This window comes from Apaloderma vittatum, unplaced genomic scaffold (genome assembly GCF_000703405.1).
Source record: "Apaloderma vittatum isolate BGI_N311 unplaced genomic scaffold, ASM70340v1 scaffold2165, whole genome shotgun sequence".
NCBI lineage: Eukaryota > Metazoa > Chordata > Aves > Trogoniformes > Trogonidae > Apaloderma > Apaloderma vittatum.
In genome coordinates, this window is record NW_009718648.1 from 47,781 (window position 1) to 71,888 (window position 24,108).

Consider the following 24,108-nt stretch of genomic DNA (forward strand, 5'->3'; position numbering starts at 1 on the left):
CTGAAAACTTTGAGTTATGGAATCCCCTGAGCTGCTGCACACCCCTCTTCCCTCCAGGACAAGACTTAAGGAAACTATTGCCTTCCCTGTGGAATAAGCCATATGGTACAAACGCCAGCGCAGATCTCATGCCAGTGTGGCCAGAGCCTGCGAGTGCCAGCCCCAGCACACTGCCCACCGCGATGCCCACTGCATCTCACTCTGGATCTTGACAGCTTAGTGTGGAGATGTCCTATTGAGATGCACTGAGCAGGTTTCAAGGCTTTGACTTTTGCAATAACATTTTTTAACAATCAACCAACTGGCAATAAAGCTGCTGCACATCCACCGCGGGGCAGCCACCATGAGAGGTGACTCCCAGCACACAGTGGACTCTCAGGAAGCTGATGGTGTTAGTTGCATTTCATTTTTCAGCTGTGAGTGTTCCTGTGTAAGAGCTTTGGAGATGCCTGGGCAGTGCTGCCATGTACAAAGCTGCTAATCTAACAAGAGAAATAGGCCAGGAGTGCAGCAAATGTTTTTCTGCCTCTCTGAAGCACTGCAATGTGTTTCATCAGAGGAGAACAAGCTGAGAGTAATAGACGTAACAGGATTAAAATGGTGACTGCTCTGTCACTTTCCATGCTAACCCGAGGGCTTGAGAATTGCTGAAATATGGCTGAAATGGCACTGCACTACATCTTGTTTAAAAATAGTGATTTGTTAGAAGAAAACCCATGCTGAATAACTGAGTCTGGTCCATTAAAATAATATGTAAACACCGGCCCCGCAGTTTAACCATCACACATTTTGATAGCCTTTAGGAGCTGAAAGGCAATTCTCTTCCCCCTCTGCATTATCATATAACCTCATCAGAAGATAAACAGCCTCTTTACCCCCCAAACATTTTGCAATTTGCATTTAGATTGTTCGGTGCCAATGTACAGCATAAGATACTTCCCAGCTCTGTCAAACAAAACCTGATTGTCATTTAGCAGAAAGGCAGTCAATTTATGTTTCCATTAATGCAGATCCCAGGCAATTACCTGGGGAGGGGGAAAACCTTAATAAATTGCCCCCCACTCCCCTATCTGATTAGGCTAATTTTCCAATGGTCAGCTGGAGGGAAAATTTGACATACCCATGAGGAGCAGAATGTCTTTCTGCTGTTGCTGGGGAGAAAGGAAAAGTGGGGGGGCAGCTCACAGCACCCTTGGCTGTGCAGCATCATATGAGAGCCAGCCCCAAGCTCTTTGTGGAGGCATCAGTGATATGGGGCAGGGTCCCAACACCTGGGTCGCAGATGGCGATGGGTGTGTGTCAGGCTTTGACTCCCAGCCTGACTCAGCAGCAGAGTCAGGGCCCTGGTGAGTTTTCCTCAGACTGGAATAGTGTGTGTTTGCTCTGGAGAGGTCCTGCCAGGCACTGCCTTGTTTCTGTAGTCCTCTGGGCTGTGGCTGTGCCCTCCTTGAGGACCCCGGCCCCCAAATGCTTATTGTGGTCCTGCTTGACCAGGTGGGATGGCAGAGGACTTGCCCTCCTCGCAATGGGACTGCCCTCTGCTGCCATGCACACCCCAAAACTGCACCCCTGAGGCCTGCTGGGAGTTTGCATGCACTGAAATGACTGACATCAGCGTTACCAAGATCTGTGCAGATGGAAAATGCAAATTTGTTTTCCTTCTTTGATGGTAAATTGAAGGCACTCCCCTCTTCCCTCATGCCTTAATGGCTTTATTTTTCCTCTGCCCCATCACTTAGCTTCCCTTCATGGCTGCACTCCCCATGGGGAACCCATGGGTGACAGACAGCAAGCTCACTGCCAAAGGCAGGTCCCCCTTTGCTTACCCCCATCTTTTGTTGGGGCGCAGCACTGATAGAACCAACCAAGCCTGAGGTTTCCCCAGGCACGGCATCCCCCCTCAGGATGCTCACCTTTAACTAAAATACCAGCCCCCCCTTGCCAATGCCCTCTCTGAAAGGGGGAGGGACCACCAGGGCAGCCCCTATCCCCAGCAGCACTCCTTGCTCATGGATTTTCACATACACACGTAGGTGTGCACACAGGTGGTTGTGAAGCTCATAATCCTGCATGCCTGACCATTTATTTTGCCTTTGCAAAACCACCATGTTGCGTACCAGCTGGTGCAAAAGAGCTATTTGTGTTGGAAACAGCTTTCAGCAACTCCCGTGCCGAGCCGGTGGGACACTGTCTGAATTTTCCCTGAGCTGTCGGGGCTCCATAGGGTGGGAGTAAAAAAGACAGCCAAGAGGCGATGGGGTCACCTGCAACTGAGCTGTAGCTCTAAATGCACGGGGACAGGCAGGCTGTCTGTGTGCCACAGTGTGATGCTGGGAGGAGCCGAGAGGACCCCCCAGGTGCAGATCCCTCAGTGTCCTGGCTTGTGGCCCCTCTGTGGCACCATGGGACTGGTGGTCCTGCTCATTGGCTGAGAAAAATCAAGTCATTTTCTGGAGGGAGAGGAGACACCTGCACCCCAGTGATTGGAAATACATCTGTGACTGCCTGGAAAGCTGTTTTTGCTACATGAAAAGCTGGGATATGAGGACAGGGCCTTCTCCAGACTGTATCACCTCTTGGCTTCCCTGCTAGTACAGCTCATTTATTTGGTTTGGCATCGACTAGCCGAGTCGTGTAGCTGCCAGGTTCACCATGTTATAAGGAGCTGCTGAAGTCAGGAAGAGCTTTTGGCTGCAGGAAAGCCCTGCAGATGTTGTCCAGGTGGTCCTGCTCTCCACGAGCATTTAGGAATAGACAAGCCATGTGACAATTTTACAATGATTACTTTTAATTCGAAACATGTCAGGAATTCCTATCAGGCTCTGGAGCAGGAGCAAAGGACAGAGTACTGTGTGAAGGTTGGGCTAGGTGTGCAGCGTGTGCTGGCAGCATATGCCAAGAGGTGCCAGAGGAGCAGGACTCATCGCAACATGGAGGGGACTGGCACTGCAGACCAGCTTGGAAATAGTTGTCAGGCTTTGCCACGCGGTGTTTTATACCATGCTGCTTGTTGGGCGGGATAGCTGGTGAAGCCAAGAAGAAGGAGAAATGTTGCCTGTCAACATTCAAATTCTTGTGGTTCCCCCATTTCAGAATTTTGACTCAGGATGCAGCTGAGGCAAAGAGAGACTCGTGACACTGAGTGTGGCTCCTTCGTGCCCTACACTCTCCTGACTGGGGAATTGTATCACCACCTGCAGGCCTCTCTTCTTCAAAGGCATCTCCTGGACAAAACGAGGTAAATGCAGCCAGATCCAGCCCCTACTCCCCCTCCAGATGCTCCGCACCATGTTACTGCTGAACGAGAAGCTCAGGCCACATGCAAAAGCAGGTTTACACCCCTCACCTAGGTTAGGGGGACATTTGGATGCTCAAGGTACAACCTGCTCCTTCCCTCTCTCCTGGTTCTGTGGCTGTACATAGCCTGGAAGACACATGGACCCTGCCCAAGCCCACCGGGGGAGAAGGAAGGGAGTCTTCCTCTGCCCACAAACCCTCTCAACTCATCCGGTGACCTCAGAGCACCCCTGAAGCCCGCTAGCAGAATTGGAAGCTGCCGATTTCCTTGCAAAGGCATCTGCTGCCTCACCCCCTCCCAGCGTCTCTGCCTCAGCCTTGCCCTGGCCAGCTTAAGTCACTCCTCCTGGCCTCTCTCCACTCTCTTTCAGACACCTTTTGTCCACAGGTCTGTTGCTAACTTCTGAAGATTTTGAAGAACTGCCAAAAGGCGATCCAGAAAGAGATTCCGACTTCTGCTCAGGCATCTCTTACCTTTAACTGGCCTTTATTTATGTGGGAATTCCTACGGAAAGAAAATGAGATGTAAGGTCTTCTCAAAAAAAGCAGGGTCTGCAGAGGGGTCTTCCCTGTTTTCTCTGCCCCTTACATTGCTTGTTCACTTTACAAATATCCAACAGAGAGAAACCTCAAGTTGCCTTAATGTTTATTTTATTTAAAGAATCAGAAACACAGTCATTGTAGTTCATTTGTACTCATATCCGCCAACATTTTCTAAATCACGTTAACATTCATGTATAACAAAAACATTTTCTGAGCTGTGCAAAGTTCAAAGGAATTGTTCAATTACTTGAACCCATTTCTAGAAGAGAAAACCTGGCATTTTACAAACTGAGGCCACCAGAAAGAGTCTTCTCTTTCCTCCCCTCCCTGTTGTAGGAGACGCAGATGCCCCTTCCTCTCCCTTTCCCTGGTATGACAGGTAAAAATTAGACCACAGTACGAATCGAACCTCTTTCAGTCCAGGACTTTCCGAATGGCACTGGGTCATGTTTTCGTATCACTGAGCTGTATTAAGTTATGCACCTGTGCTCCTGGCATGGAAGTGATTTGTCCAAGAAGATTACTCAGTAACCCAAACTCTGATGATAAGCAATAAATGGGGGCCAGAAACAGCTATTATCAAAATAGAAATACACTGCTGCACCCACCCCCCCCCAATATTTTCCTGGCAGGAGGTATGACTGGAAGGGTTGTCATCCATTAAAAAACCCATCATCCTCACTGCAAAATATACTTTAAAGCACTGATTTCATGACACGACATCTGTGTGTTTTCCTTGGTCTTGTCACACACCACCTTTTGTCCTGTTAAGAGTTAAGCACGAAAAGGTGGAAATCTGGATCCATTTTAGATCTGGCTAAACATAATAGGCAGCAAGCAAGCCGTCATCCTGTTTCGTGTTTCTGAGTGTAGTAAATACACCCATGGAACAGAATTTTAAGAGAGTTTTAACCACTGTAAGTAATCAGAAAAAATGTCCCCATCTTTGACAGATCAGAATTTTTATTGGAATCAATATAACGCATTTTGGCATTGCTGGCTCACTGACTGTGCAGTTTACTGTTTGAGGTGCAGTGATACCAATTCTGATGTGGACCAAATAAATGGAACAGATATGGCTCTAGTCTCAAGCAAGTCTTTCCAGAAGATGTTTCTTCAGTCTCTTATTGGTTATAAAAAGGCAATTTCCTCTCAACAGTAACTAAACTTTTAGTGGCTGGCTCATTACAATCTGGAATATGAACAAATGCGGCAACGTTAAATATAAAAAGAAACATCCTGAAAATGATGCCTCCCTGTTTGAAGGTGCTATACTTGGCCATGGACTGTGTTTCTGGAATCGGTTCGTTACATGTGACAGCAAGAAGAAACTTATTTTACAGAGAACAAAGTCACGGAGCCGAACTTAAATAGGAACGCTCACTTACATGGGTTTTGGTATGTACTAGTATACACGGCTTGAATGAAAACAAAACTTACACCTTCGCATATGAAATACTGGTAACACAGTAATGATGTTCACCCACTGGGCCTCTTCCTTTTAATAAGATCATCTCCAGGTTACAGTGCCTCCGACATGCTTTTAAATGACCACCACATGTGAGCTTTGGCAAACAGCCAGCCACTGGCAAAGGCAAGGTACGGATAGAGCTACGAAAAACCTTTTATCACGTTTCATTCCTCGAGAGCCGATGCCTTTTTAAATACACTCACAATCGCTTTCCAGATTTTTTTCCCCCCTTCTCATTCTGCTTCATATGAATAACTGGCTAAACTCGCTTTACATTTATTGCACTTTTAAGTCCCTGGTAGATGGAAGCTTATATTGCCTGATACGGTTTGTATTGTAGCTTGACCACGTTAAGAAATCGAACAGTCTCCAGAACTGTACGTTTCTACAGTAAGAAATCACATTTCGATAACGTTAATTACAGCCATTGCAGATCAGCTTTCATCTCCGTGATGCAATGACAGAGGAAAACTCCACAGTCCCTGCGTGTGCTAGAACCTGCAGTGTTCTTCTTATTGCCATGAAAAAGTCAATTAAGACAACTCCTCTGGGAACTACTTCCAACTCTGAAGTAATTATTACTCTCCCGACAGAACATTGTGCTTCAGCGTGGTTCTTCAGCCACTCTGAACGCACGGGAGCGAGTAAGCGTGTGCGTGTTGCATCGACATGTTTCTCCAGGTATATTTGCTGGCGACCAAACAGCTCTTTTCCTCTACGAAGCACGAACAAGCAGTCTGATCTCGGTCTTCAGGTACATTTCTAATTTCAGATGTTGAATGCAGATCTTGCTGCAGCCTCTCTGTTTAACCAAACCAAACCTTTAACAGTTAAAAAAAATAGCACCAGATGTATGAAAAAGAGGAAATGTCTGATCTAGTAGGAATATATATAAAGTAGAGCAATTCTTACAGTAAAAAGGTACATCATACAAAAAAGCAATGGGAAGTGATACCAAAGGACAAAAACCCATGCTGCATATAATAAGGGCAGAAGACAGGCAAAAGGGATTCTGCTCAAATAACCACAGTTTGAAGGTGGAGCTGTACTTCCTCCAGGATCTCCCTGGCAGCAGGCCGGGACACCGGATGGTGCGGGACTCTCAGCACGAACACGCTCACTGACAAACTTGCGCAGCATGTCTTTGAGGTATATAGAAAGCATGACATTAACGTTTTGGACTCCTCATTCTTTCTTGCGTGATGATGCATCGATCTTCAGCTGAGCTTTTCACCACCCTCCCCTCCCTCATTTTCTCTCGGGAAAAATGAAATCCCAGTTTAAGAGCTTCCTAGCACACCTCCTTGAACTCTCAAATCCATCTTGCATAGGCCAGTAATAAGAACACTGCAGCTCTGACAAATAAGTTACAGCAATATAACAACTTTCCTCTTAATTTCTTTTTTTAAAGATATCTTCTCTATAATTTACACAAAAGGGTTAACAGTCGGAGTTTAGGTTACGTACAGTCCAGATGGGCGTCCTTTCAGTCTGTGATTCCAGGTGGAAGGCACTACTTCAACATACCACTGTATGCACCGCACGTGGTCTCAGGAGCACAGCGGGGCACTGCATCTCCAGAGCTGTAGACTGAAGGGCCTGGGAAGGGAGTCTTTGGAAATAGAAATGGCAGTGGTTATCAGTCCAGTTTCTCTTTGCTGTCTCTCCTTGTGCTATGCAGTTTCCCCTGAAAGCTCCTCCAGTTGAGAGAGCAGCGAGCTGACCTCAGAAGCTCTCGACAAAGCTGCCGGGGAAGAGGCCCGTCCTGCCGTTCCTCTGCAACGTCCCTTTGTACCAGCCGTCCTCCCGCTTCTTGTGCACAAACACAATGTCACCTTCCTTCAGTTCGATCTCGGCCTCGCTCTGCGGCGGGTACGGGACCACGACGCGATACCTTTGGAGACAAAAGCGCAAAGACCTGGTCAGCCAGCCGCTGAGCCCGTGCCTGATGGAAGCAGCCAGGCACCAGAACCATGAATCTTGAGGAAAAATGCTTTTGGAAGCATTGATAAGTTACATTTTCACATATCAGTTGTAGCCTATGCAGCTCAATTTTCTACTAAAACTCAGTATGACAGGGAGATTTCTAGCCAGCTTGCCTGGAGACTTGACCAGGACATGTTCTGGAGTCAGCCCATGAAGGCAGGAAGGTATTATCAAATGGCTGGGCTACCTGCAGTGATCCCCGCTCCTGGTCACAGGCTGAGCCTGCCCCAGGGACTTGGCTGCTTTCTCACGGCACTGCACCTGCCTCTGCTGTAACACATCTCATTCAGCATTGCATCTGCTCCATCCAAAATCACAGAATCATAGAATGGTTTGGATTGGAAGGGATTTTTAAAGGTCATCTATTCTAACCTCACTACCCCACATGGGCAGTGACACCTTTCACTAGATCAGATTGTTCAGAGCCTCATCAAGCCTGACCTTGAATGTTTCCAGAGATGAGGTTTCTACCACATCACTGGGCAACCTTTTCCAGTGTTTCACCACCCTCATCATAAAAAAAATTTCTTTCTCGTATCTAGTCTGAATCTACCAGCCTTTACTAAAAAGTCTGTTGCCATCTTTCTTATAAGCCCACCTCAAGTTTTGAAAGGCTGCAATAAAGTCTCCCTGGAATGTTCTATTCTTGAGGCTGAACAACCCTCAGACCCATGTGCAGGACCTTGCACATGGCCTTGTTGAACCTCATGAAGTTCACATGTGCCCACTTTCCAAGCTTGTTCACGTATGGATGGCATCCCATCGCTCAGGCATGTAAACTGCATCACTCAGCCTGGTGTCATCTACAAGCTTGCTGAAGATGCATTCAATCCCACTGTCTATGTCATTGGTGACGACATTAAACAGTGCTGGTCTCAATATAGACCTCTGAGGGACACCATTTGTTGCTGATGTCCATCCAGACACTGAGCCATTGACCATTACTCTCTAGATGTGGCCATCCAACCAATTCCTTATCTACCAAACAATCCACGAAATCCTCATCTTGCCAGTTAAGAGAAGGATGTTGCGGGGGACTATGCCAAAGACCTTACACAAGTCCAGACAGATGACATCTCTAGCTCCTCTCCTGTCTACTGCTGGTGAAAAATGGGTTTGCAGTGCTCCCACCAACTGGCTATGATATCGGGAGAGGTTAGCTAAAGCATTGCACATTTTTTTTCTCACTGTGTTTTTTAAGAATGTACCAGGCCCTCAAACCTGGAAGGGAGCGATATCAAATGACTTTCAAAGCGCCCTCCAAACCAACAGGGAGCCCCCATCCTAAACCATTCACAGGGCTCTCTGAGAACTTAGTTTTCAAGTGTCACTTCATTTCAATGAAGTGATGATGAGTCTGGTCCTGATACGGCTGTTCTGCACTCAGGCTTATCAGCAGGTGTTCTCCTGAGAGCACAGACTGGGCACTTTTATATCAATGCACTTATGTGCAGAGCAAGGAATACATTTTTGCTGCATCATATTTTTTTTCTTCAGCACATGTACTTTCACAGTCATTTGGCATTTGGTTAACAGTCAATAACTGTCTTGCTAATTGCCAAGTAATGAATATAGTAAGATAGTTAAAAGATGTTGATTGATTACTTAAAGACAATCTCCCGATGATTAATATTTTCACAACCACTGCATGGCCACTGATATCTCAGTCAGGTTTGTTACAAGGCGAGTATTTTTTTAAAACAATATCCTGTCCTTGAGGGCTGACTTCAGCATTCCCTGGAGGCTCTGGACCACTCCTTGAGGCCATTTCCAGTACCAAAGCAAGGAGCTCTTCAGTGACAGCCACTAATTTTCTTTGCAGACATTGCTCAGGTACCTAGTGACAGCGGTTCTGAACCTCCACTTTTACATGACAGTGAAAATACTAGCTTTGGCTCTATGTTTGGACATGTCTATGCACAAGTACACCATTACTTGGGAAAGCATTAAACATCTGGAGTAAGGGTTCTGCTCTAAAACCTGACTGTGGCCTTTTAATCTTGACACAGCACCACAGTCATGTAGAAAATATATGTGTTCAAGCACCATCAAAAATCTTCTGGTCACCTCTCTCTCTTGGTCAATAAATCTAGCTGTCACTTCCTTCCTCTGTGGAAAAGCAAATAGCAGAGGTTGAAATATGTGCCGCTGGCTGGCTTCAGGAAAATGGTCTATCATGCTATCATCTGTGGAACTGCTACTCTTACATTACGAAGCTTTGCCAATTACATCCATTATGCAAATGAATGCACACATTATTTCAAACACTCTGCTGCAGTGTTGATTAATTAAATTATCAGAGTGGAACAATTTGAGCTAAGATGATGCCAAGTTTCAGATCTCACAACTCTATGCACAATCAGAGCACACTGGAGCTCTGCACCAGGACCTCAAGAGGCTTCAAGAATGAAGGAGGTCAGACCTCAGCATTAGTCAAGTGGTGCCAAGGTACTCACGGACCCTTTTTTTTGGCAGATCAGGAATAGAAACGGTGAAAAGGGTGGTGTCTTGGGCAGGGTTTCCCTGAAGCTCGGACTACCAGCACCTCATGTCGTACCTGAATCACAGAGGCATCCTTTTAAAGCTAGACTACATCCTAGGAGCGAGGAGCTGCTAGCCCCTAAATGGTTCACGTGAGGAGGGAGGTAACCACGCTCAACAGGCGTGTGCCCTTCATCATAAAAGGGGTTCTACACAGGATCTCCTTAGAGTGTTAGAAGAACAAAACTCAGTTGCTGCATTACCAAACAAAGCACTTTTTTCTTCCCATTTAAGGAAAACTCAAATGCCATGGTTTAGATTTAATTAAGTACGGTGCTTCGTAGGACAGAACCAAAGCGTTTCTTGACAGAATAAGGAAACCTTAGATACAGAAGACCTTGCAAATTGGTTAAGAAATCGTCCTGAGAGACGGAAAAAGATGCTGTGCTTTATCCCTTGAGAGGCTTTCGCAGCGGGGCCCGGCAGAGGCAGCCCGGCGAGGGCTGCAGTGGGCAGGAGCCCAGCACCGCTGCTGTGCCACCTCTCCGCGCCTCCAGGTGGCATCTCTGCCTCGTTTATCCCCTGGACCGGAATTGCAAATACAGATACTGGCCGTATTTTTTTTGGCAGAAAAGGTCTCTTCTCCCAGACATCCTCTCTCACTCCCAAAAAGGCAAACCCGCATACTTCTATTTATATCTCCCCTTTTCATTTCCCCTTTTGTCCCCGCTTTGAGCAGCTCCTATAAAATTGTAGGTTTTCTGATGCTGAACTGTCTCCCGGTATTTGAGATGGATCTCAGAGCCTTCTGAATTTTGTCTGTGTCACACCACACTTCGAAATTACCAGCTTTTAAAAATGCTAATTAGCTGGACAGTAATCATGATGATAAGTGTGGCAACCACCTCTGCCTATTATTAACATTGTTTGGTATTTTCTGTTGTAAATCATACTCTCAGAGAGTTGCGATTCTGCCAGATGTTAATTATTTTGGCCCAAAGTCTCAACGGCAGTTTACTGTGTCAGGATTAGGGACCTGTGTTCATCTCAAATGGTCTGATCACCTCCAGGAGTAACGTGAGGGGTTTCACAGCACCAGCAGGACCCAGGTGAAGGCTTCCATAATCTGTCCTCAGGTGCCCATACTTGGGAGCAGAGACCTCCTCTGGTCTGTCCAGGATGGGGTTCCTTCAGAAAACCACCTGCTCTCAGGTGGGTTAAAAGCATTCAAACCACCTCAAAAGGGCACATGCTTAGAAAAGGCTTGAGGTAAAACTCTCTGCTGATTCATGCTGCGAGATGTCCTAACTCTTACATCCTAACTCTTGGGATGTCAGGGCAGTATTTCTCTTCCTTTCCAAGCAATGGGTTCCTCTCCTGCTTTTTTTCTCTGAGGCCACAGATTTGATGTTGGACTTCCCCACCACTGTCTGCTGTGACATCCTTGGGTTGGGCACTTCTTTCCTGGAGGGGATTGTCTGGGATGGGCAGTGGCCTGGGGAGGGTCCTCGGTGCCAGAGTGAAAATAAATGAGGAGAGGCTGCAAGTATTATTAGCACGGCAGATGGGGTTTGCCTGGGCAGGGAAACCTCAAGGAGTTGGAGAGCGGGGTAAGGTGAGGTCAGGGAGCAGGAGAGGGATCAAGAGGCTGATGGGAGAAAAACTGGGAGCTGAGGGAGCATTGGGACCATGATGAAAACTGGAAGCCCTGAGAGAAAGTGTGGACAGGGTTTCTGAGGGAGCAGCTGTGCTGAGCTGAGACTGGGAGAGCAAAGAGCCTTGGTGGAAGCCAGCCTGGGACTGGGACATGACATCCTGTGAGGCAGGAGACTGCATGGGTGGAGGCTGGCACTGAGGCTGAGGGTGGGATGGGGACCCTGGCAGCAATCAACTCACTGAGAGCTGGTAATGCGTCTGTCATCCCTGCCTCTCTGCTGTCAGCAAAGGCCTGAGAACCCCACTGTCCTGTCTTCACAGCACTTGACCTTCCAGTCAAAAGAAACATCCCTCCCACCACAAAGCTCTCACTTTGCCAGCGCTGCCAACAGCTGCAAAGTGCAGCTAAGACTCCTAAACTCAAATAGATGTTACACAATGGAAGTTCTTGTTTTGTTTCCTTTAGAAAAGCAAACTGACTCAAAATCAGGTATGTAGACACGTAAAGACATCTACTAACTTAACAGAATGTTTCACATCAACGAACCCGCGATGAAGAAACAGGAAACTAAAATTACCCATGACTTCACTTTTGCTTCCATGCAATATAATCTTTCATTACATGATTGCATACTATTTTTCCCATAGGATGCCTGCCTCATTTAGTGCACAAGATGTCCTGCTCTGGATGTGAGTCAAGGCTCTGACACAGAAGAGATGTGTGGCTGCCAAAGCCACTCCATCTTTTGCAGAGGTTGGAAAGTCTCTAGCGAATGACCACAGCAAAACTCACTGAGTAGCTCAGGTGTGGAAGAAGTGGCTTCTCTGACTCCTCCAGCTGCAAAGCATTGTGCCACACTTTCCACAGAGTAAGAGTCATCTCACACACCCTAATTGCGTAGGAGTCAGTTGTCTGGTCTAAATTACCTACACAGGCTCTCTGTCAGCATGCACAGACAGGCATTGAACAGTATCGATCAGAACTGATCAGTAATTAAGGGCTGGGCTTAGGCCTGGACACTGAGGAGAAAAAACTGCTGATATCTGCTCACTGAGTAAATAGATGCATCCAGGACACTGATGAAGCTAGAGAAACATAAGGAAAAAAATGTACAGTGAGGCAAATTAGGTCTGTAGGGCTAACCTCCAAGCTGGTCCTCTTTAGAGTGCTTTGATTTGGATGCTTAGTGCAGGTTCCTGTTTGTCAAAGTATCATGCGCTAAGGACAGGTTTGAGGGGTCCAGTCCTGTGACTCCAATAGATCCTTTGGTTATTAGGGATACACAGTTTTGTGCAAAGATAGATTATTGGTGACGATGAAGCATGTAGCCCAGTTAACCATTGCTCTTGCTTATCGATGGAGCTCAGTTTCTCCATCCTTTCACTGGCAGATTGCAGTGACCTGCAAAACATCTCTGCACTCTACAAGCCAGAACCTGCTTCACCATATTATGGTGTCTGCATCAACAGCCTTAGAAGAAAAATCTCAGTTGGATCCCCTTCTGCTGAAAATACTGCAGGATTCAACTTCTGAGATGGCTAATTCTAGTCTCTCAGTCCTAAGGCAGGTATCCCTAGTCAGAGAAGCGCTTAACCATGTGCATACACGTCACTGTTCAGTCAGAACTTACTCCTGGGGTCATTTGTCTAGTATCACTTTCCAGGAAAGAAAAAAACCCTTTCTTCACTTTCCCTTTTGGCAAAGAAGATATACATGTGCAGCAAAATTGAAGTCAATGGGCGTTAAGCCCATGCTTGAATGCTTCCTTGAATTGGGAGCTCAATTTCTGACATGGCAGTGATTTGTAGAAAGGATAAATGGAAACAGAGAAGGGTCTATTTTAAAGGTCAAACTCACTGCTCCCATCTCATTCCGTAGCACTGTTGTGGTAACAAGTTGCTTGAAGGCGCCACGAAAACCACAGAAACATGACGTGGAAACACCAGTCATGACAATAAGCCTGGACACGACTGCTTTATCAGAATATAACATGGCAGAATTAGTGCCAGTTACTATAAAAGAGTCAACAATGCGTGACATGTTTTACTCAGGTTCGTATCTGGGAACAGTGCCAGGCAGCGCGGGGAACATGACTCACACACACACACACGCACATGCACATGCACACTCAGCTCTCAGTCATATAGTCTTGAAGGGGGTGGCAAGTAAAGTGTTTTGCTTCAGTGCTGCTACGCAGACAGCACATCCCACTCTCACATGAGCCCACAGCGCCAGTTGGATGCGGGCAAGCCACCGGTCCAGGCCCTGCCTCTCCACAGCACATCGCTGTGCTGGTCCCGTTTCTTGCGCCAGCAAAAGTTGGATTCATCACTAGTAGGTGGAAAAGAGCGTATGGGGGGGACACACGTGGCCTGATGGGCTAATTCACTTGATAATCACTGCAACACAAAGTGACAAGGGCACCACATGGGAAATTTCTCCGCTCCACTGCTTGGACTGCTGGATGCTTTATGGCAGAAAGTAGCTGAAGGGAAGTGGTTTTATAAACCCATAGTGGGGAACTGCACCCAGAAGGCAGAGATGGGCACTAACTGTCCCAGCAAAGCAGTTAAATATCATGGAGAAATTATGTGAGAGCTACGAGCAATTTCCTTTCCAATCCAGCCACCCACAACCAGGTTTTGGAACACCAAATAAGATAAAATAATCGTTTTCCTCACTCTCCCCCTGCACAAAACATAAATGAGAGTATAAACACTAGCAGCATCTCCGAGAGGGCAAAGCTCACTTCACCTTCCTGCCTGCCCGGCTGCAGCTCCCAGGAAGGGCTGTGCCATCAGGCAGTGGAATAAGCAATTCTTTCCTTAGATCACGAGCGTTGAGCTGTGAGCAATCAGAGCCTTTTAATGCACCTCCAGCACAGCTAGCGGCGCGACCGCTGAGGTTTGATCAGTAGCTGGGATGTGGCAAGGGCTGGAGCTGCAAGCCAACCTCTCTGGGAGAAGTAGCGCTGCTCCGCTGCCTGCATGAGCCTCATTTCAAATGCTGTAAATATTAAGGAATGTGCTACTTCTTCCAACCTTCCAGTGCTCTGCCTCTGTGCGCGCAGATGGGCGTTGGGAGACAGAAAGCCAAGTACAGCTAAGTGCACTGAAATGCTTTGCAGCTTTTAAAAATTTCATCCAGCATCTGAATTTGTTTATCTAACCTTTATTTTTCCCCCCTCTCCTCCCTTTTCTCTCTCAGAGAATTGCTCCTACTGTGCAGATGAAATGCACCAAAACGCAAACAAGCAAAATACGAAGCTGAGTGACGTTGAAGGCGAGTTCCTCCATTGCCAGATGTGAAAAGAACAAGTGGTTTGAAAACCGTAATTTGTTTTAAAAATAATATAATTTGGTACTTCTGAGCAATTTGATGATTTAATGAGCACAGATGGATGTGGGATGAATTTCTAGGAGACAAGTGTTTAATGTATCTGCTCAGATTATTCCAAGACTAAGTATTATCCTTCCTAGTGCATGAAGGTAATTAATATTTCCCATTATGGGCATGAAAAAACCCATATGACCAGTTAAGGAATGCAGATATACCAATGATATGGAAGTTAATTCATAAATCAATTAGAAAATCTTGCCTGCTGTGTATAATTAGGGTTACTTCAATTATAGCTTATTTTCAGATTTAAGACTCAGGAATTAAAATGCTTAAAATCAGAGTAAGTTCCTTACCACCATACACCGCATTTGAAAGTATTTACTTGAGTTTAGCAATCTAAATCTATATACTTCTGAATCCAGTACAGCTGAGCAGATGCAGCTAACCTATGTCCCTCTGGTTCGATTCTGCCACTTAAAATTGTAATCACTTCAATGTTTCGCTATCCAGACCATCCCGAGGTGAACTTAGAAATTTGTAGGATATGGGACTAGCCCTGGCATATTAAATAATGTGCCTGGACTTCTCTACAGTAAAGGTGTGGGAGCAGCACCTCCACAGCCAAGTCTGGAGACATCAGGGAATGTTCTTCCTGGCTTCTTTTCATGGCCACGTTTAACTAAAGGTGCAGCATTCCACTGATCTAGTTACACTGGTGCTAAATCTGGTTTATATTGATTTAGCTTTTCTTACAGCATTAATTTAAACTGATGCAGACCAAATTAAGTGCACCTAAATAGGGATTGGTTTTTCACTCCTTTTACTAAATTGCTTTTTCATGGATTTTAGGGACAAGAGATTACCATGATAGTCTCCTCTCACTGCCTTCATTACAATGCTGAAGGGCTTGCCTGTATTTATTTCTGCTTCAAGTCTAACAGCTGAGCTTGAACAATAGCATCTCCTTTCGACAAAATGCCCAACCTAGAGTAAAAACATTTGCATGTCTGTCCTATCTGCAGTCTCTCACACTCCTAAGCCTGCTCTTTACCAGGTGTACCAGAGCTTCCTGTATCACTCAGTGGAAGTATATTGTTTTAAATCTTCTGTTTTTCTTCTGATGTCTTTCTGAAGCCGCTCCATTTTGCCTCAGATTTGGCTCTTCTGAAATATAATGCTACTCTGTGTTCTCCTTACCAAGGCATTGAATTAGCTCTGTGTCAATGGGTCTGCCCTCTTTATCACCTATCTCCCACTTCCATTCCGCAACAGCATAGACTTGGTGTTGGACATTGCAGGTCCAAGCCTCAACTCTTGCTGAGCTGCACTACATACACACACAATAATTTTCTAGTGATTTCTGATCTAGAGTTAGATTTGATGGCAATGAATCAGTTTTCAATTCACTTAGTACCTGCTGTGCCAGTTACGTACAGCTTACTCAGTAAAAGTTTTATGGTTACAAACCAGATGCTTTAGAAAAGTTTAAATATGTTACAGTGTTATTGTTACCTTCCCAACCAAATTTTAACCTACATTCAGTAAAACACCATGTAAGGTACGAATTGTTCTGTATCCCTTATCATGCCCTGCATCATCTGCTCCATGACCCCAGCTGGATTCAGGGTCAAGTGGTTTGCCCAGTCCATTCCCTTCAGCCTCCTTCGTACACTCAGACAAAAAGAGTTTCTTTCAAACTGCTGCAACTTTACTATTGTTCCAAGATTGTTTTAAATATCAACTCCCTAGACTGCTTTTTGAAAACTCATTGATGCTTTTGTAAGAAACATGTTCTCCTCAATCACTTTTTGAGTGGAAAGCATTTCAATAGCACCATATCAGTGCACTATCTGTTCCCTTCTCAGTCCTCAAATTGCAGTCTGGTAGAAAATATTTACCTGAAGCCAATATGACTCTGCATATGGAGTCCTAGCTCTTTTCAGTACCCCTGTTTCTAGTAAGTTAACTCTCTCTCCATTTGCCTTTGCATTGTGGTTTTTGCTCTTTTTAAGTTTGGAAGGTCAGTTACTCTAAGGTTCAGAGCAGGCTGCTGATATGAACTCCAGGATCACTGGTACATTCCTCTCTTGAAATAAGGCACACTTTTTGGTAACAGGTCACTGAAGATGGCACTACCTATAAGTATCCTAAACAAGGAGAATTTGAAACAGTCTTTGACATTGCAGAAAAGGCCAGAAAGGGCCTTAATGCACAAACACTTCACCCTTCTTACCTCCAGTTAGGAAACGTCATGTGCCATCTCTTTAAGTTTGTTAAAACATAGGGATCCCACTTAAAAAGGGGCCTCGGTGAACAGCATTTAAACCATTTGGGCTGAGAAAGCATTGCTGTCCTCCATATCTAGATGCAGGCTGTACGATGTCCTTGACAGGTGGTGCTCACCAATTTTTTAATCAATGAATATTAAACCTGCATTGTGTGTCCCGTGACTTTCAGTGAGCAGATGCATGTAAGTCCTGTCTCCCTGAAAGACAACTAAGCCACCTGCAGTCAGTCCACAGAGCAGCAAAACTGCGACAATCCTTGAGCAAGCTGAACTTGCAGCCATCCTCCAAATGTTCTTTGATGATGCCAGCAACCTCAGGAGATACACAGCTTACCTTTCCCGGGGCAAAGGCTTGGGCTCTGGCCGAATAGCTGCCATGGAAGAGAGGGGCTGCCTGGCAGGAGAAGGGATGGAAAAATTCAAATCCAAGGAGCCTGTTTTCCTGTGCAGAGGTTCCAGCCCCATGGCTCCCTGCATTTCACTCTCAATAGGGCATGAGCCAGCCCTGCCATGGCTGGAGAGGGAGGAGAGCTCTGGTCCCACTGCCCCTTGCAGGACTCCTTCGATGGCCACCTGGGGATCATGCGTGGGGGACACGGACGGCGGGGAGCGCGACTTCTTTTTTGTTGATGCTCCTGCTAGAAGTTTCAGCAGTCCACTCTTCTTCTCCTTCTGCAAAGGAACCAAACGAAATACGGGCAATGAGCAGACATATCAACTCTCTTCATCTTTCTTTTGGGAAATCTCAAGGTGTGTGGCAGAAAACCTCCCAGAACTGTCATGACTAGAAGTGGATCCAGGTAGAACTTGAGCTTTCAGTAACAAAGATCCTATGAAAACCCATCCCCATCCAACAGGGCTTCAACTCATTCATCAGAGTAAGGACCTTAAATACTGCAAAGATTATTTCAATTTCCAAATTCACCCAGGCAGTGATCATGTGTCTTTTGAAAGAAATAGTGCAGTTACGCCAAGACAGCAAAGGTACAAATTTCCTGTTCAGAGAAGGTGGCAACTGAAGTGCTGTCCTCTCCCTTCTAGGAGAATTCTGTCCCTCCACAGAGAAACTTCCTAGAAGTAATAAATCAGGCCTATGACTGAAAATCTCTTCTGGAAAGCACAAGGGTCTGAGGAGAGATTTCAGATCCCAGCCCACTGCAAGAGAAGTCATCATTGCTGCCTTGTTTACTACCTGATGTAGATTTACTGTAGGGAGAATGGAGGCACATGACTCAATGAATAGCTCTTTCCAGTATGTGCCCCTTTTTGCATCCTGCATCATGCAGCTGTACCTATTTGCATCTCCCTTGCAGAAGTGGGTCACTTCTCTCATGTGTTAAGGTAAAGGTATCACCCTGGTGTTTGAAGATAGAGCACAAAATTCACAATTAGCAATTGCAGTGGCAGGACACGGGAGGGTTCAAAGCTCTGCAAGGGTTTCTGATACAGAGCAATGAAAACAAGACAACAGCACCCTTTCAATTAACGTAGGAAAGAAAAATAAAAAAGTTCAGCCTCGTTATTGAAGAAACACATCTGACTTCGTGGGGTTTATGGCAGTATGAGAAATCCTGCTGCACATTTACCTCAAGCACACACAAATACCGAATATTATGTCCTTCAGCTAGAAAGTTCTTTTGGGTAGACAGATTGTGTGAAGAAACTGGCCATCCTCCAGGGCAAGATGCACAGCACTAGGCTAGAACTGCAACCAGCAATGCCATGCAGTAACTTTTCCATTTTTTACTAATGATATCAGAAGTTTTGCAAAAGGCTGTTGGATTTCTTCCTCTTCTGTCAGAAGTGCAAACCATTGCCCAAGAATATCTTCAGACACTCAGGGCTGTGAAGTTTAGCTATATCTGATAATTTGTTCTATAATAGGATCCCAGGGGATAAAGACGAACCCAGCAACTGCAGTGCTTATGGAACAGGAACTGTGTCTCTATCTTCAAGCAGGAACACTCTTTGGAAATACAAGCCAGTTAATTTATTTATTCTCTGTAGACAAAATGTCCCATGCAAGGTTTAAAATGATGCTCTTTTATGTGCTGACTGCTGAAGAAATTTCTCAAAGCAGCTTTAAAGAACAAGAGAGCTGCAAGAAAATAAACATAAGCTTTTAGAAGGTGCTTGGATTTACTACAGTAAATATACTTGGAGTATCTGATAGCTTCTGCTCCCAAAGTTCTTGTTTGCAGTCTTTATCTGTCACAGACTGGTAAGAAAACAGAAATACCTTAGATGTTAATATGCAGAAGACCTGAAATGAAGCACAGTTGTTATCACAGAGACAACACCTATGGATTTTTGAAGAGTAGAGTCTGAACTATGCTTCCAGATCCCAGCCTCCTGCATACCACTGGGTCCTACTACAAGCTTTGTTTAAAAGGCCTTTTGACACTTACAGGATGAAAGGATCCATCCTGCCAAGATGTTCATCCAGGCAGAATGCTAAGGGAGGCTGACCATATGGCACCATCAGGTCAAAAATACTAAATAAATTCCCTTGGAAACAATAGAAAAGCAGACCCAATGCCCTTGGCGAACATTATTCCCCATAATAATGGGGAAGGGAAGGGACTGCTGTAAGAATTGAGGTAGGTGTGCACGCTGGCATTCACCTGAAGCACCAGAAAATACACTTCCATTTTTCTCTTGCTCTCTAATTAAGAAATATCACTGCTGTCATCATTATATCAAATTTTAAAGCTCTTCACGAAATTGCAAAATTCTCCTTTCCATGTAGCTCACTGAAACAATAGCTCTAATGATCCCAGCACACTGTGTCAATACGCATTTGAAGGTGTGCAAAGGTCAGTGACAGAACACAATAGCCATTGTGGGGCTCTGGAGGAGCGGCTATTGTGCAGCAGCAGCACTCGGAGCCTCTTTAATTGGCAGCTTTGCACATGCAAAGCAACCATGTGAACCAAAGCCCCGTATAATGAACAATTAATATTCCTGTGTGGTAGCAGCTTTTCTAATTTTTGCTTCTAATTTAAATACCTTGGCAAATTTTCATTAGAAAAACCTTGTGCGACTTGGACCATTTAAGGCAGCAAAGCTTTTGGAAAGAAGGAGATGCATACATTCACACCCATCTGCACATTAAAAAGCAGACGAGACTGACAGTCATTCAATTTTGTTTACAAGAACGGGCTTCCACTCGACAGGGTTAGCCTTGGCATAAATTTCTACACTCAAGCAACTATCCCTCAGACAACAGAGAGCTATAATGAACTTGCTGATGTAACCTTTGTTCTCCTTTAACAAAAGGAAGAAATAAAGAATTGGTTTTTAGCTCTCTGTAGTCCGCTGAGCGTTTTACTAAACTTTTGAGACTAAGAGCTCTGTTCTCCAAAAAGCGAAGATTACTCACTTCAGTTGCTAAGCCTGGCCCTGCTAGTCAAAACCTGTGGAGCCCCATCTTCGCCATCCTGGCCTTGGGCAAGATATTTAGAGGTGAACCGATAGGAACCACTTTGGGTGCCTGGAGATCAGCCATTACATCCAGCGCCTTCTCCCTTTGAGTCTGGCAAATGCTCTCGGCCTTCTGGTATCACATCGCCAGATCCTCTGCCGATGCTGCTCAGAGCACTTCAAGCAAAAACAAGGACTGTCAGGAGCTGATAATTTACTGTGATGTCTCTCATGAGAAACAGATTGGGTTCGAACCTCCTATGATCAGCAGTTCAACCTGAAACCCTTCATGCCTCCTCTGCCATCTGTAAAATGGGACTAAGTTAAAACTCCTCTTCTTAATGACTTCAGTGTTACAAAGCTGTCCATTTCTTTGAGAGCAAACAGTCCTTTCACATGGCTTTAATAGCAAAAAATAAAAAAAGGAAAAGATTTGGAATGGGATGTTAGTATGCAGTCCCAGTAGTGATTTATTGCAAATGTCCAAGTATTATTAATTCATTTAATACTCAGTGTAATAGCAGCCATTCTTCACAATAAATTAACTTAATATTTATATGGCTGTCCAAGACAGTCCTTTCTTCAGTAGTTTTGCTGTAAATCAACGAGTCATTAATGGGCATAAATGTTGTAGAGAAATCTACACCGATTGGTTACAGATTCTGTGGGTTTTGAAAAGAGATAAGAAGTTTATGGAGGATATACCTGAGGACTTTCAGGAATTAAGTTTCTGAATGAAAAAAAAAAGATGGTTTACTCTTTCCATTCACAGATGGCTGTTTCATTGTTTTCTAGGAAACCTGTAATCTACTGAAACAGCTGTGTAATTATTGAGTTTGCTTTGTCTGGTAGCTACACTTCCAACTGACTGCAAATTGTGTTTGACATTCCTGCCTCCTGAACCTGCCAAGGTCAGACCTTCACATCTGTGTTGATGGATGGTTTCACAGCGCGGACAGCACTTCTCACATCTCCTGGTTACTGCCCACATGTTTAACTGATTTTAAATCATCACCTTTGGATTGCTCAGGTTTTATTCTAGAAGGTTCAAAGTCAAAACTTCCAAACCATTAATTTCGTAACGATCAATACCTTTTTCAAAAAAAAAAAAAAGAAGCAAAAGAGTAAAGTTAGCTCTTTCAAATAAATTCCAGGCTGTTTCTGGTTAAGAAAAAAAAAGGACCATAAACACAGACAGTATAGACAGGTCAGAATTTCTTTACTTCTCTAGCTAAGCCTAAGCTTGAGATTCCGTTCCTGTAGTGTAGCACGAGGGAATCTCAGTGGAAATCAGTTTCTGGCAGCACAAGGATGGGATAGGCAGCATTTCTGTGACTCTGAAGCACACACCTGGGGAAGCCAGCACTCAGACAGGTGCAAGTTCCCCTCGATATGTCGCTGTGGGAACATTTGGAAAAGTGAATTCAGTCTGAGCTTAGGAACTGATGAAGGACTAGATCAAAATTAAAGTCTCAGATATGTAAATGTTGAAATATTTTGCTTCACAGTAATTGGGGATGATTTTTCCCTTCATTAATAACCTCACTTGAAGATAATAACTAGCTCTTCTTTCAGCTCCAGAGATGAGCACAGAATGCAGCTACTTTGTTGATGACTGAGTGATAACGGAGTCTCCTGTCTGGAGAGTAATAATCATGCCATAATCCAAATAGCAATTATATGTACTGGCTATATTAATACAGATTTTTTTTAAGCCACCCTAATAAAAAGAAAATTCTGGTTTAGTTTTCTTCCTCTGTAACTCCTATTCTTCCTCTGCAACTCCTAATACTTAATTTCCTACCTATCCAGGCCCGTTAAATAAATGAGGAAACCTTACTGCAGCTGATAGAAAAACTGGCTCCAGCCACTGAAATGAGGTAATTTCTCACACGACACCAGTTATATCAATAGATAAGGGAGCCAGAAGGAGAAAAAAGGCTTCATTTAAAAATGAAGAGAAACAAAACTGTTTAAAAGCTGCCCTGAGCCTTAAAGAACAAATGAGGAACCCATCTATCAGTCAGTATCCCCAAATCACCACTTTTATTGTTTGTTTAACTTGGCCAGCACTTGTTTCAGTAAATTTAAGTTAGTATCTGGAGAACAATGCATTTTTATTCTGATTCCAGCTTGGCTACTGGTTATTGATGCTTCAATTGAAAGAGTAGGTGGTATTTTGGATTACATCTTTTAGGAAAAAAGCTACTTGGGTTTTAAAAATCTGTAAAATTATTTGAATTGGTATTTTGATGATTACTTAAAAAGCACGGAAAAACAAACTAGCATCATCTCGAAGGAAAGCTTCAGGTCTGGGATATCTTTGGATATATATTCATCATTTGCTGTTTACCACTATTTCTCATGAGGCATAGGTAACATACAGAAAAATACAACAGTGATTACTTACTACAGAATTTCTTCTGATTTTAAGAAAAGACTACTTTGTATCATATATTGTGTGGAAGTACTTGCCAAAGATTTAGTTTTTTAATGGAGACAACTGTTTCTAGTCAGAAGTCTCTTATTAAAATGTCAGTATACAAGTTATATGCCAAGGAGAAAAAAAGGTTTTTAGGATCATAATATCATTATCTTTTAAATCCTAGTAATAGTAACATGCATACATGCATGCACAGACAGACTTATGGTCATTTACTTGAAGATAACTAGTATTAAAGCCAGGAGAAAATAAGTAAAACGCCTTGCAGCTAGACCTGATTAGAAATTTCAGATGTTTTGAAAACAAAACTGAGAAAAAGAGATTAGTGTTCAGGTCCCAACACAGCAAAGCACTCAGGCACTTCTTCATGTACTTTTGTTGAACTGGGGCGGATGCAAGGCTCTAGAGACTACTAAAAGAGATAAAGAGGGAATCTAAAAATATATTTGAATATTCAATTTAGACAGAATGTTAGATCTTTCAGACTGAAAGTTAAAGGCTAGCTCAAAGGAAAAAAACAACTGAAGAGAAAGCAGAGAGTCTCAGCTATCGTTGAGCTTCCTGGAGGCTGCTGAATTCATAAAAGGCAGAAGGTAAAAGGAACACTAACAATTAACAGTGAATGAGAGACAGATGATCTGCTACACTGATACTGTTTTTTTCTGCGATCAGTAGAGGGAGAAGCTGATGGATGGAGAGTTTTGTATTTTGTTGCTTCTCTTGGTCTGGTATGTAGGCAATAGTCAGTAGTTATGAAAAGGACGGAAAGTTTTTAAGATACACAACTTACTCCAGGCTCCAGTAACAGTTTTCAGTGATACTTTTATAGTGGGAGCAGCTGAAACAGAGCACCAAGTAACTGCAAATGAGTGCTGTGATAAAGTAACTCAGAACTATGTACTGATAAAATTAAACGCCAGGAAAACACCAACGAGGGTGATGAAACCCTGGCTCTCATGAACCCTATAGTAACATTGAGGGAGCTGGGTCTGTTCAGTTTGACGAAGAGGAGGCTGAGGGGGGATCTCATCATGCTCTACAATTACTTGAAAGGACATTGTAGAGAGGTTGGTGCTGGTCTCTTCTCACAGGTATTTAGGGACAGAACCGGGGGAATGGTTGCAAGTTGCAACAGGGCAAGTTTAGGCTGGACAATAGGAAGAAATTCTTCACGGAAAGAG

The 24,108-nt window shown here is 44.3% G+C and overlaps 1 protein-coding gene across 1 annotated transcript in view; it reads right to left on the bottom strand.

Moving 5' to 3' along the window:
• Positions 1–6,712: 6,712 nt before the first annotated feature.
• SH3RF3 (SH3 domain containing ring finger 3) overlaps positions 6,713–24,108 on the bottom strand; it is a gene marked incomplete at its 5' end in the record, with an annotated part of 93,278 nt that continues 75,882 nt past the window's right edge. The window contains 2 exon segments of the mRNA XM_009870318.1: positions 6,713–7,205; positions 17,396–17,733. Of these exon segments, the coding sequence (XP_009868620.1) occupies positions 7,037–7,205; positions 17,396–17,733 (507 nt within the window).